The following is a 15212-nucleotide window of genomic DNA, read 5'->3' as shown; positions in this document are numbered from 1 at the left end:
CATTTGGAGTTGAGCTTTGTTTTGTTAACAGCTTTCTTTATTATTACTTAAAAAATAACTTTTTAAAGTGATAATAGACCTTGCTCTGTTAATTATTTTAAGGAACAAACTCATTTTCTGTGTTTGGAGCAGCTTAATCATTATTTGTTAATTAGACGTGCCTACGGACACGTGAATTCAACTTCTGACCGTCTGCTCCATGTGGACACTGCAAACTTGGTCTTGAAAGAAAAACCTACATTAAGTATGCACAAACTGACATCCTAGTGCCAAAAACAATTTAAAAAAGGCACCGTGATTCTTTAAAAATTGTTTAGTAGAAGTGAGTTTGGAGTGGAACACATAATCGCTGTACCAATTTGTCGTGCTTGTGATTATGATGTAGACCTATTTTCAACATCCCATTGTGGTTTATTCTCATCAAACAGATACGAGTTTTGTGTCTATTTTTTCGTTTGTTAAATTTATTTATTTAAATTCTCTCTTTTCTTAGGAGTTGAAAATATTATCACCATCTACACAGCTTTAACATTAGCTAAATATTTGGTGATTGCATATTTTACATAACTTATTACTATGTCAGCAGAAGCTGGAACTGGGATGATGAATGGCTTTGGTAGAGCCTCCTATCCTTTATTTGGCTGTAATTTCAAGGCATGGTCACTGTGAGGCAGAATTGACTCACGTTAACATCTGGGGATGAGCCACTTGGTATCATAGACTGCAGCTCTAAAATTGGAATACTTTATGAATCCCTTAGGAAATGATGTGGTTGCAGCTGCTCCAAGACAGTACAGTAACTGATTAAATTAAATAAAACAGTATAATAAAGTTACAAAAAAAGATAAATATATGATGGACATTTTACTCTAAACTGTATACTGTAAAACTTTATCATTTGTTATTTCTCATTTTCACTCTACATGTGCAAAAGGGTGTGACTATTGCACTGTGTATTATGCATTAGACAGAGGAGTTGTAGCCACATCAGGCAGCACTGATTTCCTGTGTGGTTCAGTTATGGATTTGGGTATTCTCCATCTCTCACTGAACGTGCTTCTGTGATTGGCCAGCACGTCATGGAGTGGGTGGGAGGTACTGTCCAGCATTGACCTTATGACCTTATGACTCATTGAGAGATGCTACTGACCAGCCAATTGGTGGCACGCAGTCTGACGATGTCACATTTTAGTACCTGCTCAGATTGCTTTGAAACTCAGGCAAGCAGGTACTAAAAAAGTACCTGGTACCAGGTACTATGACCTAATGGAAAACCCTGAAAACCATGCTGAGTCAATTGAGTAGGTACTAATGGAAAGGGGGCTATAGTGCTTGCCAGCTGGTCCAGATGTGCATAGACAGAACTGAGCTGGTAGATGATGGCATCCTCAGCTCTGAGGCAAGGCTGGTATGAGACCTGAAAGGTATCCTGACGTGGCCTGACAATAGGTTGGGGACGGGAAAGGATGAGTCTTTCCAGGGTTTTCATGACATGGAAGGTCAGTGCCACAGGCCTGTAACCTTGGGGGCCATTGGGACATGGTGTCTTTGGTACAGGAATGAGACATGACATCGTCCACACCACTGGGACCCTCCAAAGACTTAGATTCATCCTGAACAGTTTATGAAAGACTCCACAAACCTGGGGGCACAGGCCATGAGGACATAGGGCCACACCCTGTCTGGACCAGCAAACTTGCCTGAGCGGAGTCTTCTCATTTGTCTCTGAACCTGGTCATGAGTGAAAGTGACAAAGGGGGGAAGGGGTGTCAGGACTTCCACAGGAGTTTGAAGAGAATGTGGGTTGCAGGCTGACTACAGGTAAGTCACTAGGGGGAGAGCATTCACTGCAGTGTCAAATCTGCTGAAAAACACATTCAACTCATTGGCTCTGTCCTCACTGCTCCCAGCTCCTCTGCTGTTGAATGGACTGAATCCAGTGATTGTCTTCATGCCACTCCACACCTCTCTCATGCTGTTCTGCTGGAGTTTCCACTCCAGCTTTCTACTGTAATTGTTCTTAGCCTCTCTGATCTTGCCCTTCAATAACACCTGAACCATTCTAAGAATGAGTCTCAGTCATGGTACAAAAGAAATATGTTCTTGGGTCATGACCATCAAGAATTTCAAAGTTGAAAGAAGACTATGAGTAAATAGGTCTTAGGAAACAAACTCCAATTTAGTTTTACTCTGCAAATAGAAATATAGAATTACTCATTTACAAAATGAAGTAAATACAATTCAGAAAGCTAGAAAAATAACCTTATATAATGTTTTTCTTATACAAGGTTATTTTTTTTATAATAATACTGAAACAGTACAGAGGAGTATATATTTTTGAGTTATTTTATTTCATTATTTTAATCATTATTTTAATTATTAGTTTAACTTATTATGAATTGTATTATTATAAATATGTCATTTAGCCGAATGAACCTGCTTTTGCTTTTTTTTTTTTATAATTTTTTTAGTGAGGTCAAAATAATTGTTTTTAAATATTTTAAATGTGTCTATTCACCCATCCACTGGCTTTCCTCATGTTTGAACAGATATTAAAACTAAGATTGCATTTATTTCACTTTATCTTTCTTCGTTATTTCTCACTAAATTACATTACATACGTAAATATTTCCATTTTGAATAGTTCATTTATCAAGATCCAGTGTATCATTTAGCTGTTCACTTAATTAAATGACGGAATGTAATTGATGAAATGCATCATAATGTTCTCCCAGGTGGTCAGATACTACATCTATGTTCAAATTTAAATGTGCATGGGTATGAACACATATATTAAACACAGCCGTTATGATATCGGCACGCTACTGCATAGATGCAGAAAAAAGAAAAGAAAGACAGGAGAGAGAAAAACAAAGACTGTATTGAAGCTGGTTTGTTCTTTAATGTTTCCAGTAATTTTTGTAGATTACCTATAGGTGGCAGTATCCTCTGTCAAATAAACCCAATACAGCTGCTCTTTAACCAATTATGGTTCAACACATTATTCACTTATACTCATTATATAAATCTCCAGGTTGCTCTTGGATGTCAGTATTAACTTTGAGGTTAATATTCAAAATAAATATTCTGTACTCTGTGCAGATATTTTCAGTAAATTCCTCATATGGAGTAAGAAAAAGCCCATACAAAAATACATTTTAAGGCAAATTATTTATTGTATGTATTCCTGTTACGGAATATATGTTAATCAATCTAATCATCTAACTACATTATATGGAATACAGTACATTAGTACACGGATAGAGAAAAACTGACTTCTACGGCCTGTCTGACTGATGCCAGAAGATTTTATTCTGGTCTTTTTCCAATGATCATTTCTTAGACTATATGAGAAGGTATGTAGCAGTGACTCCTTTTCAGGGTGCACTGCAAGATCCTTGAAGTACTGAATGGGATTGTCTGCAGAAGAGGCCACCATCTCTCCATCTCCTTCTCCCTCTCTGTGCTCTTTTCTCCTGTCCAGTTCTCACTATTCGTTCCTATCCCATCATCAGGCACATCTGCTTCTTTTCCTCTCTTAGGAGAAATGAGGGTGGAAAAAGGTGTAGGGGGAGAATTTGGGAAAGGTGATGTCACAAGGTGTGAAGGATGAGAACAGTGGAAAAACTGAAGGGTCAGCGCAACAGTGTAGTACAGTAAGAGCAATGGATAGGTGGGGAGGGAGAAACAAAGAGAGAAAGGGGGAAATGGGAGGAGGGGAGGGTGAGAGGACAAGAGAGATGGTGTGTGGTTGCCAAGCAACAATTGATAACCAAATCCCCAAGCACCGTGCTTGTGCCGCCCTGCCCTCCCTCCAGGCTTGAATTACACACACACACACATGTACAAACAGACACATGCACAAGCACACACAGGCACTTTGATAGACTAGGTTTTATGGTTTTGCTTTAATTATTCAATTATTCACAGGGTGATGATACTAATAACTTAAAATATCAACAAAAACATTACTACTGCAGTTGTGCCAGACTTTGAATTTATATTGCAACTTTTAAAATTCGATGCGATGTGCAGCACATCTTTAGAAATGCAATTTTATAAAACATGATGGATAGTACTGAGATTTATTGGGCTCTAATACTGTACTTTGCTGGTAATTTCACTCGTGCACTATATGTGTGAAATCAATGCAGCTGCCAGCCTAGTATTCTCATTCATTCTCATGTGGGACAGTTAGTCTGCTTGCTGTCTAGCATAACTGGTAAAGATTGTGCAGTCAAAGGCAGTAAATTCTCCCCTATCTCCACATTGTAGGCAATGATGAGAGGTTTTGAAGTATTTTAAAGAGAAAGCCCTGAACCTGTATATATTTGACTGCATATGTTGTGTGGGTGGTATGCCAGTTAGTCCCTTCCATTGTTTTGTTTTTCTGACTGATGTTATAAAAAGAACAGAAAAATTACATATTTGCTACTTAAGCTGCCCACCTGAGAGCAAGCACACATGGTGCCTGTTTGAAGAAAAACAAAAGTTATCAAAATTTATTTCAAAAGACCACAAAAGTTATTCATTTCAGTTCAACTCAATTCAATTCACTTTATCTATATAGTGCTTTATTGTGTAAACCAGAGACCCTAATACAATAATTCAGAAAAACAGTCAAACTGAGCAAGCACTTGGCAACAGTGGTAAGGAAAAACTCCCTTTTAACAGGAAGAAACCTGTTAAAGGGGAGAAAGAGAGACAGGACAAAAACACACTGTGAAAGAGAGCCAGAGATTAACGATAACTAATGATTAAAAGCACCAATTAAAGTTATGCTTTTTAGTAATCATTTGTGACACCATAATTATACCTTTTCCTTTTATTGCCTACACAACTACTGTTTGTCATAATTGCATCCGGTTAATTAAGGGACAGACAAAAAGAGCGGGAACAGCGAGAACGAGAGAGTGAGTGAGAGAGAGAGAGAGATAGCGATAGCGAGAGAGAGTCTGGCATCGCATTCAGATCCAGTACCTGTTAGAGCGCTGGATGGCCGAGTGATCAGATTAGAGGTGTCAGTGTTCGTTAATCTGTGAGGGAGCGACAGGCGGCTACACGCGCTGCTTTCGCCCGTCGTTTCATTCAGCGGCGGTAGAGGGGAGTGGAGCAGATTCTATATTGACGTCCATCGGGGAATTTCCCCTCTTCTTTTTTTTTTACAATGGATTCCTGCGGGGTACGAGCCTGGGTGTTTCTGTTCCTGCTGTGGCAGGACGGTTGTTGGGCATCGCAGTTTCCGACACAGCTCATGTAAGTAGGCTACAGCTCTTGTAATCCTGTTTCGATCAATTGATGTTCTGGTTTGCAGAGACCTTGTTTCAGGGAGCTTTTTTGCTTTCTCTTTTTTATTCTCTCTCTCTCTCTCTAATGAAACACTCACGAGTGTATAGGCTTCATGGTGTGCGTGGGTGTGAGAGGGTGGGCAGGTCATTTCATTCATGCGGTGGTCATTTTGATAAAGACAGCTTTTTTCAGACCTCTGCCTGCTCGCGTTGTTACGCTGATTAATGTTGGTTACCCTAATCAGCAGTTTGTCACCGGTGGCTTGGCGAGCCGTGACAGCTCCTCTATGAAGTTGTAGCCTAGAGGAGAGTGGCTTTGCTCGGTCCTGCTGCTTTAGCCAATAATAAATGATAAAAGTTGGCGTTTTTCTGGGGACCCTCATTGGCCAAGAACCAGGTGATTCTACCCTTTGAGGTTTGTTCCTCATATTGTAAACTGGAGTAAAACGCCCCTATTTTCTTTTAGAATATTTTTTGGATTATCAACATAATATGTAAAAAAAATATGCTTAAGTATCGTTTACAGGATATTTAAACTGTAATTGATAATTTATTATAAATTTATGTAAAATCTTGTAAAAGGTGCTTCTTTTCTCACAAGAGGGGAAGGCCTCTGAGAGACATTAATTTTCCTTCATATCTTAAAAATACAAACTTTTGCTTACTGCAAAATAATATTTTTGTTTGATATTAAACTAGATAGCCCCCAGGGTAACCTATTACATCAACTCAAAACTATTTTTTTCTTTTTGTTTAAAAAAAAAAGTTATATATTTGTTTCGTTATATTAAATATATTTGCGCTATTCAAACATGACCAGGCCACCATCTTCTAAGGAAAGATGAAACGTGAATGAGTCAATATATTTGTCAGAAAGGAAATTTCCGGTGGTGGGGGTGTAGAGAGGAGGGGGGATGGGGGATCTTAAACCGGTTTACCCAAGTAATAAAATAGCCAAATATGGAGAAAAAAGTATATCTCAATAATTCCAAGTCTTTTTTTCAAAAGATGTTTAAATTCAGTATTGCATTGCTGCCAGAGCATATAATACTGAACTAATAATAATCATACGCTTATCCACAACCACAAGACAAGATTCTGACTCATAGATGGAAAGGAAACATTTCTTCTTTATCAAAATGTAAACAGTATCAGAAAAGATGAAACAGTTGCTGCAATGTTCACTGGCCTAAACTGCTCTGGTCTGTTTAGATTATAGTAATGCTGCACTGTTTACTTTGGAAGACTGATCAGTGCACCCACAACAAGTGCTCAGAAAATCCAGAAGCCATTTTATTTGAAACAGACTTACTGAAATGTTCTACACTTTTTTTGTGTAGCTTTAAAAAAAAGCATTTTTTTTCAAGATGCTTTCTGCATTTGATTTGCTTGTGGATAATCTCCTCGCTCTTATTTGTAAACTTCATTTACTGCTAACCCATACTCTTTCTGTCTTGTGTTCTTTAGACCTGCTGGCAAATTGGCCAGGTTTCAATTGTAGCGATCCTCAGTTTCATTCAGCTTCTTCTCTGTGACAAGCTTGTTCTTCATCTGCAGAGAAGAGCTCATCCTGTCAATAGAAAAGAAAATGAGACTCCAGCTCCACCTTCTTGAACAGCAGCAGTCCTCCTTTGGCTCAGGTGCACTGAGAGCTAGAGGGCCACTCTAACCACAATCAACAGCAGGTGAAGAACTGCTGTTGGAGATGGTGGAGCTGGAGACTGAGTGGAGATGGCATATGATTTATTTATTTGTTTGTTTGTTTCTCTCCCTCCCCACCACAAATAGATTCTCCATCTGTATTAAACTATATTAAATAATTCAGTTTCACCACCTTTGTATCTTAATGTCCCTTCCTCTTTTTTTGTATACTTGAAAAACATTTTGCTTAGAAGTGGAGGATGCTGTGGGGATTCATTTTTGAATGAAGAGCACAAACCAGATAGTCCTTGTTCTTCATACTTCTTTCTTGCCAAATGGACTAACAAACAGTAAGCATGAAAGTGATCAGTAAAAACATGACTGTCCTTGCATGCTTTTCTGCACGGCACAATACCAACAAAGATATTTGTGAGAAATAACTGATGAATGAAAATAGTTCCAGAAAGAAGAGAAACTAAAGAAGTTTCTTTTTTTCCTTTTAAAAAAAAAATTTGTTATATTGTGCAAGCTAATGAGATATAATAGAATTATTAAACATAGGCATCATGAGCAAAAGAGATATTAAAATTAACTGTATTTTACACTCTGTTTTATTAAGTGCATCCTCCTGGATTACACTGATCAAATGGATGGAGAGAAAACATTTTCATTATGGATAAGCTGTTCTGGCAAACTGTAAACACCTGCTCTTCTGTCTCTTGACAATCCTAAATAGCTCTGTTGTTAAAGTAGCAACTCTGGAGACAAAACATCTTACATTACCTTAGTTCTCTTCAGCAACTATTTAAAGTTAACAGAAAATAAAACTGGGGCAAAAGCTTACTTTAAAGACATCGCATGGGAGTTTTTGAATCTATTACTGTGAACCCATGTCGGCTGTGGTAGGAATATATCACAGTTCTACTGTTTGTCCCACGGTTGTAGAAAAAAAACAACAACCCCCCCTCCCAAAAAAAACAGATTAAGGGTCATGAGGTGGTCAAGTAATTTTGATGTTCAAACCCTTAACTTCACATTAAAGCAACGTTTATTATCTAGGTCATGTTGAACAGGAACTGAATTGGCCACCTGGGTGTCAGAGGCTTCAGAGTGAGGGCAGGCACTGCAGGTTGTTTTGGTGCAGCTGGTGTTTCCATGCCTCATTCTGCTTTTCTGTCTGGACTGGACCTGCTTCAGTCTTTGCCTCTATAATGATGCGTAATTAGACTGTGGTTTAATACAGCCGCCTACCGAGATACACATCATGGGCCAGCTCATTACTCTCTCTAGTTCCAAAGTGATTGTACCACAACATCTGTCTCTCTCTTTCCTGCCTTGTTTCTCTTCCTCTCTTTCTGTTTTTTGCTCTCATTTGCTCTTCTTGTGTCTGTAAAACAATGTAGGGCAGTGCCTGACCCAGTTGCCATTGGTATATGCATTTGTGTCTGCGTATGTGTGTTTAATTATCCAGCATTGTGCCACAGGCTACAGTAATCAAAGCCCAGAAACCAGAGTAGAAAAATGTTGCTACCTCAGCTTAACAACATCGACTTTATTAATGTTTATTACAGGCACCTCTGGATCACCTTTTTGATTTAGCCATTGATAACAGCCCACCTTCACCTTATGATGAGTGCTAGAGTGCTAGCGCTGTGAAAGATGATAAAATGACACAGATCAGAGTACTTTGCCTTTTTAGTCTAGAAATAGAATAGATCAAATTAAACAAGATGGATGGTGAATATGAGAAAGAAATATATATATATATATATTTATTAGTAAGGTGCAAGGACACCATGTTCAACCACTACAGCTTCACTGTGACTCTGCACTGATTCTACAAGTGTCTGAAAGTCTACTGGATGGATGCAACACCATTATTTCAAAAGACATACCCTCATTTAATGATGGTGATGGAGAATGCTGTTGAAAACATCAATTCAAAACTTCCCATTTGGGAGACTGGATTGAAGCAGCAAAGGTAATAAAATATGATTTACACCAATTTCATAGCATTCAGTGACACCTTGTGCCCCAAGGCTGGTGCATTGTCATCTAAGACAAGATTACTTCAGTCAGGATAGATGTACTTTATCATAGGGAAAGGGTGATCAATCTGAACAACTTTGTATTGATTTGCAGTAAATCCTAATTAAAAAGAATATTTGATTTCAAATATGCATATAAACTGACAGATATGGCTTTGGGGTGTAGCATTGTTCTATACTATTTTCCTCTGCTGCAGGAGTCTAGTGAGGTCTGTACTAGTAAGACCAATTCCCTTGCATGTTGCAGTGCTTGGTTTCTGTGTATACATAAAACAAATGAGCTTTTCATATAGATTTCCAAACAAAGTGAGTAACAAAAAATTTCCACGCACCCATACTGTACTTGAAGAAGAGCACATGCACACATACCCTGGTTATCTCACAACCAGAAATTTACGCTGATAAGATTCCACAGAAGCTAAACTCAGGAAGTCAGGTGAAAGTGCCTCTGCCTTTCTGAATGCCAAATTCCAGGAAGCACACATACACTCTAAATCACAGTTGACTTGTCTGTGCTTCAGGCTTCAAGAGCTAAGGTCCACATAAACACACACAGTGTGTAAACAGTACAGTTTTGTTACACCCAGTGAACAACAGGATATTAAAAAGGGTCACAAAATACTTAAAGTCATGCAAACCCTGGCCTATACTGCTAAAATTACAAGGCAGAGAAAATTATCATTCTCTTGGTAAGGTTGTCAAGTTGACAATGATTATTATGAAACAATTAACAACTTATGACAGCAATAGATCAACACAAAATATGGGTAACAGGCCCATCAGCATAACACTTATAATCTGTATTATCCAATAGGCCATAGGTTCAGTGGAAATAAGCAGCCTACATGTGACAGGTAATAATATTTGCAGAGTTCAACTTTCCTCAAATCACTATGGAGTTTAAGAAGCTGTACTTTTTTCAAGTTGGAGATTGAGAAGCAAAGATTAAAATCTCCTGACTTACACTAGTAAAGCTTTCCCTAAACTACTGTATTTCACATTCACTATTCCCTGTGTTATTCCCTATCTTGCAAAGTGTCTCATCTTTCTCCACAAGTGTGCTTGCTTTGAATGTTCCTCATTCACTGTGGATTTTGTATCCCTGATGCATTTTTTCCTTGCTTTTTGATCTTCTGAACCTTTCTGTCTTGCCAACCCCCTCAGCTGCACTAAATGTCACGGTCGATGTTTTTCACGTAGTAAATTGAATGACTTTCAACACACCGCTGCAATGACAGTTTTTGAAAGTATTTTCTGAGTATGAATATCTGATTTTCAATGTTTGTTCCTGCGTGTGTGTGTGTGTGTCTGTGTCTGTGTGTGTGTGCATGTTGCTTCAAGGCAGCCGAATTGTGAAATGGATGTTAATGAGAACCTCTCTATGCTATATAAACTTGTCATCATTCTCATACAGTATACATGGCAAAAAAAAGTTTCTACATCATTGATCTGCAGGGTCCATGACCCCTATATGGGAAGTCTGTTTCAGCTCTCTGATTAAAAAGTCCTAAACTCTGATTCTATAAGTCTCTTACCCAGTAAGTAATGCAGAGTTCAGCTGGAGCCGATATATGTGAGGGGACTCACCCCTCTGACTGCCTTGTAATCATCCAAATGTCCTCCACTGTCGTCATCTGATAAGAAAAATGCCCGAGTAGCCTTGCAGGATCGGCCTTATCACCACCACTCATTACTAAACGGCAGCTCCCCTCTCAGGCTACGTCCACACGTACACGGGTATTTTTGAAAACGGAGATTTTCCGTTTTCGTTTTAAAAAATAATCCCGTCCACACGTAAAGGCAGAAATGAAGAAAAACGCTGCTAGGAACATGCCAAAGCAACAGGTGGCGATATAATCCTAACCTGTAGAAATGTTGACCAATCAGAAGTCTAGAAGCCTCGGTGGGAAAAAGTAAACAAAGCTGGGGCATTGAAGCAGAACCGAGTCATATGTGTGGAGGGACAGTAACTGTGTATATGTAAGCATTTAAACAATGCAGAGAGTACAATTAACAGTAACAGTATTGTAGAAATTCATTTCACCGAAACAATAACGTGGCGCACAGTGTGACGTCAAAAAAGGCGCACACCTTTGACGCTGCGTTTTCTCCGTTTTTCTCGTCCACACGATTTCAAAAATATCCACCTTGGCCGGAGTTTTTAAAAATCTGCATTTTCAGTAACCAAAAACGGCGTTTACGTGTGGACAAAAGGTGCAAACGCATAGAAAAATCTGCGTTTTCAAAAATACCCGGCTACGTGTGGACGTAGCCTCAGTTGGGCACTTGTTAATAACTGGGTTGATTTTAAAAGCCAAGACAATAGGCCCCAAGGGAGTGTTGTATTCAAATGACTAGAGTAACCTGTAAGAGTTATTTGGACTAGTAAAGAACGATACTCAGATTTTTACCAATACTGTTTCACAAAAGGTTAAAAAGTGAATGTCTACAATTTAGACAAATTGCAGGAAATGTTATTAAAGCAATTTAGCAGGAGCAAAGCAAAATCAAATAGTAATAATCACAAAACAACAATCAAATCACCTGAACTATAATTATCTTATTAACTGACTCTGAGCTAATGCTGATTTTATTCTTATCTTCCGTGAGGAGAGGTTGGAGAAAGGGTGAGCACAACCAGGCCTAAAGATGCACTTATCCCCGTGTTCTGAGTTGATGATAATCACCCAACAGGAAATGAGTATCCCTTGGGAATTTAGTGGAAGTATGTTGTACACACGCGCACACACACACACACACACACACACACACACACACACTGAGCAGAGAGGAAAGCCAAAAATATACAACCATTTTGCTGGTCCACAGGTCGGGCTGGGTCAGTCCCTCTAGCGTCTCTGCTGTAATTTTCAACTGTGAACATCTCAGGTCCAATCTTCTGAGCTGCTCATCTCACAGAAGACAAAGGGGAAGAACCCTATATCTCTTCTTCACTTAACTTTTCACGTTCACCCTTTCTCCCCTCTCTTACTGGATGTCACATCTTCTGAGACGACCTCTAACTGGGGACATCCAGTCACATTATTGGAGATTATGTATCGGAATTTCAGGAGCAGGACCACGCCTCCAAGCACACTCCTTCCGGTTGTCATCTATATAGGTTCCCCCAGTTCTGCAAGCTGTTCATTCTCGTTTACGTGCCCCACCCTCCCTCCCTCGTTGTTCTCAATTCTTTAACTTCTTCACTCCTATTTACTACGTGGGGATCTGCCAGGCCCGGGCGCTGCCGCCAGTCCCCTTCGAGGCCTTCCCCACACCGCAGCTCAATTCATGTCCAAGCTTTCACCTTTACCTACTAAAACGCTGTCAAACTTAAAATGAGGACGTGGGCCCAGCATTAACATCTAATCACCTGATGTCCACCCACATCTTATCTATCTCTATTTATCTATCTGACTTACGTGATTTAACGCAAAGTTTAAAGTTTAAATTTTAAAATCACTTCATTACATTTCATGTCATTGTTAACACAGAAACCCCATCACATTTAAACATTCAGTCACATATGGATATAATTCACTTCATGTTTCATTCAGTTTATGTAATTCTACTTCAGTTAGATTTGTTTTTAGCAGATTCTCAAATGAACATTTGTTGTAACATAATCCCTTTTTAATTCAAATACAGAGGAATACTTTCTTTTACTTTCTTTTAAAAACTGTGTTTGTCAATCATTTTTTAATACAACTTCTTTTTATTAAATCATACTTTTTATCAAAAAAAGTCAGACATTCATAGACTGGTGGCTCCTGTGTGTCACTTTCACCCCTACCCTGCACGACACACACATACACACACACACACCCACACATACCAAGGTCAGACTCTGTAGAGGTTCTCAGTGAGGTCTGTTATTAGAATCAATGCACAGGTTACATTTTCTTATTTAATATCTGGGTTACCCTTACACCTACTCATTTTCAATATACCTGATGATATTCTGAACAGTATTAAGGATAATTTACTATCAGCAAATTCATTCATTCATTACAACTTCACATCACCTGACAACATGTGATTATCCTAACAAGCCACTGTCTCATATCATGCATAATGTCTTAGGTTCTACTCTTCCCAGTGATCATCCATGGCCACTTTGTTCAAGTGGTACATAGTGAGTAATGGAGGAGGATGAGACTAAGGTATAAACCAGTGTGTGGCACAGTGACTGATGTACCACGACGACACAGAAAATAAATAAATAAAAATAAAAGGCAAGCATCAGGTGAGCAATTTTCACTCAAGCGAATGGGTACCATCATTGAGTCTGTTGTTTGGTTGCTATTATTCGTACATCAATGGCACCAGCAGGCTGGAAATGATTAAAGCTCTTTGAGGTATAGAAAAGCATGTTGGTCTTAGCTACCGCCCACCTCCTGCCTGTCCACTCACATCACTGTCACTAGTCACAACAATAGCTGGCACTTATCTGATTGGTTGACTTCATGTTTGAACTCTCTGAAAGCAATTGTATTAGTTGACATGCAGTGACACAAGCTTTATTAGATGACATTGTGTTTGTTTCTGGTGATCTGGGTTTGATTGGTTGACATTTTGCCCGACCCACAAGAGTGATTCTCTTTGACCTTGTTTGTTTTTGCATCAAGTGACTTGGTTGGTCTTTTCAGATGATTGATATACGGTAGATTGAAAGACAGTTTAACTGAAATGCATGCAACGTCTCTTCTAAACTGGTTATATCTGAGCTACAGGATTGGTTGTGTGCATTTCTTTGCCCCATAGGATTAAAGAATGGGTTGATCAGATGCAGAAAGAGCTTGTTACCCTGGCAGACACAGCCGCAGCTGGGAAGAGCCTCACTCAGGTATAAACACCGGAATATACACAGACATGCATAAAATCTGAGCATAATCCTATTCCTTTCTTAAAATTTAAGTCAACCCCTTGTATATTTTCCCCTAAATGTTTAAACTCTTAATTTCCTGTGAAAATTATATTTAGTTTTAACAATAATTTAAACAAATGAATGTGTGTACAAAAAGTCTTTTTTGTATTAAAACAGCAATTACATTTGTCTTTCTCCATGTAGATTTTTCTGAGTAACCAGCACCTCTACACTGTGGAGCAAAACGATGCGGAGGAGCTAGTGGCCAGAGCAGCCAGGAACATAGAGCAGCTGCTACACAAGAGGTCTGCTGCCTTGGAGGTAAAATTCACTCCTCTCAAAGGAACCAACTGTCAGTTTGCAATTTGTTTGTAGCTTTTGATGCTGCACAGGACAAACTCTTCAAGTGCCATGACAGCGACCAGTTTTCCATCTGTTCTTCTCTAAGACTCCACCATGGATATTAAATAATCAGAGTGTGATTGTAAAAACCTAAAGATAAACTGGAGCACATTAGGTTTTGGTGACACAGGGATGTTTGTGGTATTTAGTCATTGTAAAAGTAATACAATACAAATAACAGCAGATGAACCGATTTGTCATTCAAGTGAAAATCACATCAGGAATTCACTTTGGGTACATTTAATTCATTGCAGACCAGGGATGAAAACTGCCAACACGGATAAAAGCAATTTGAAAAAGATGATAAAAAATTAAGTTGTTCCTATGTTTTTTTTTTTTTTTTTTTGTTTTTTTTTTTGGCCTGTCCCGTTTGGCTCTTTTGCCATCAGAATTGTTGTCTAAAGGCAAAGAAAGATGCCCAACGGATTTACTTTACCAAACTGACCATCCCAGCCTTGCCGTAATGGTCCATTTGATTCACCTTTTATTGTTTATTTTATTTTCACTTACTGAATACGGGACAGACTTGACTGGGGGAAAGAAGGGGAGAAAGAAAGAGGGAAAGAGAAACAGCTGAGAAGAGGGACGGGGGAGAAGGGCAAAAGACAAAAAGTTGTTTTTATGTTTGATTTGTCTTGAACAAGCACGACACCCTGTGCTATGTGTAGATTTTGTGACAGTCCCAAAACTAAAAGCAATGAGATACAAAAGCCTTCTGTTTTCTGAGCTGCATCTGTCACAGACAAACTTGCAAAGTCATGATCATGTGTTATTAAAGGCAACAAAAAAGTTAAAGAAAATTCAGTCTCTATATAGCATACAAATTTAATAAAGGTAGCTGAATTATGTTTATTGATGCATATACTGTATGCATCTGACTGGAGATTTAAATCTTCACATACATTGATCTACATCCACATACAGTAAAACGAAGTTTAGTTGAATATCCAACAATCACACCTACCA

The 15212-nt window shown here is 38.7% G+C and overlaps 1 protein-coding gene across 2 annotated transcripts in view; it reads left to right on the top strand.

Annotated features, from left to right (window-relative positions):
- Positions 1-4979: 4979 nt before the first annotated feature.
- LOC146704484 (voltage-dependent calcium channel subunit alpha-2/delta-1) overlaps positions 4980-15212 on the top strand; it is a 78756-nt gene continuing 68523 nt past the window's right edge. For both annotated transcript variants that reach the window (XM_085461656.1, XM_085461655.1), the window contains exons 1-3: positions 4980-5256; positions 13742-13823; positions 14049-14165. In XM_085461656.1, coding sequence (XP_085317782.1) covers positions 5168-5256; positions 13742-13823; positions 14049-14165 — 288 coding nt within the window. In that variant the 5' untranslated portion in view covers positions 4980-5167. The remainder of the gene's footprint in view (positions 5257-13741; positions 13824-14048; positions 14166-15212) is intronic.

Source organism: Copadichromis virginalis, linkage group LG7 (assembly GCF_057382275.1).
Source record: "Copadichromis virginalis isolate Kocher_CV1m ecotype Utaka linkage group LG7, C_Virginalis_male_GT1.1, whole genome shotgun sequence".
Lineage (NCBI taxonomy): Eukaryota > Metazoa > Chordata > Actinopteri > Cichliformes > Cichlidae > Copadichromis > Copadichromis virginalis.
Note: the sequence above shows the minus strand (reverse complement) of the source record. Positions and strands in the feature narration are given on the sequence as shown.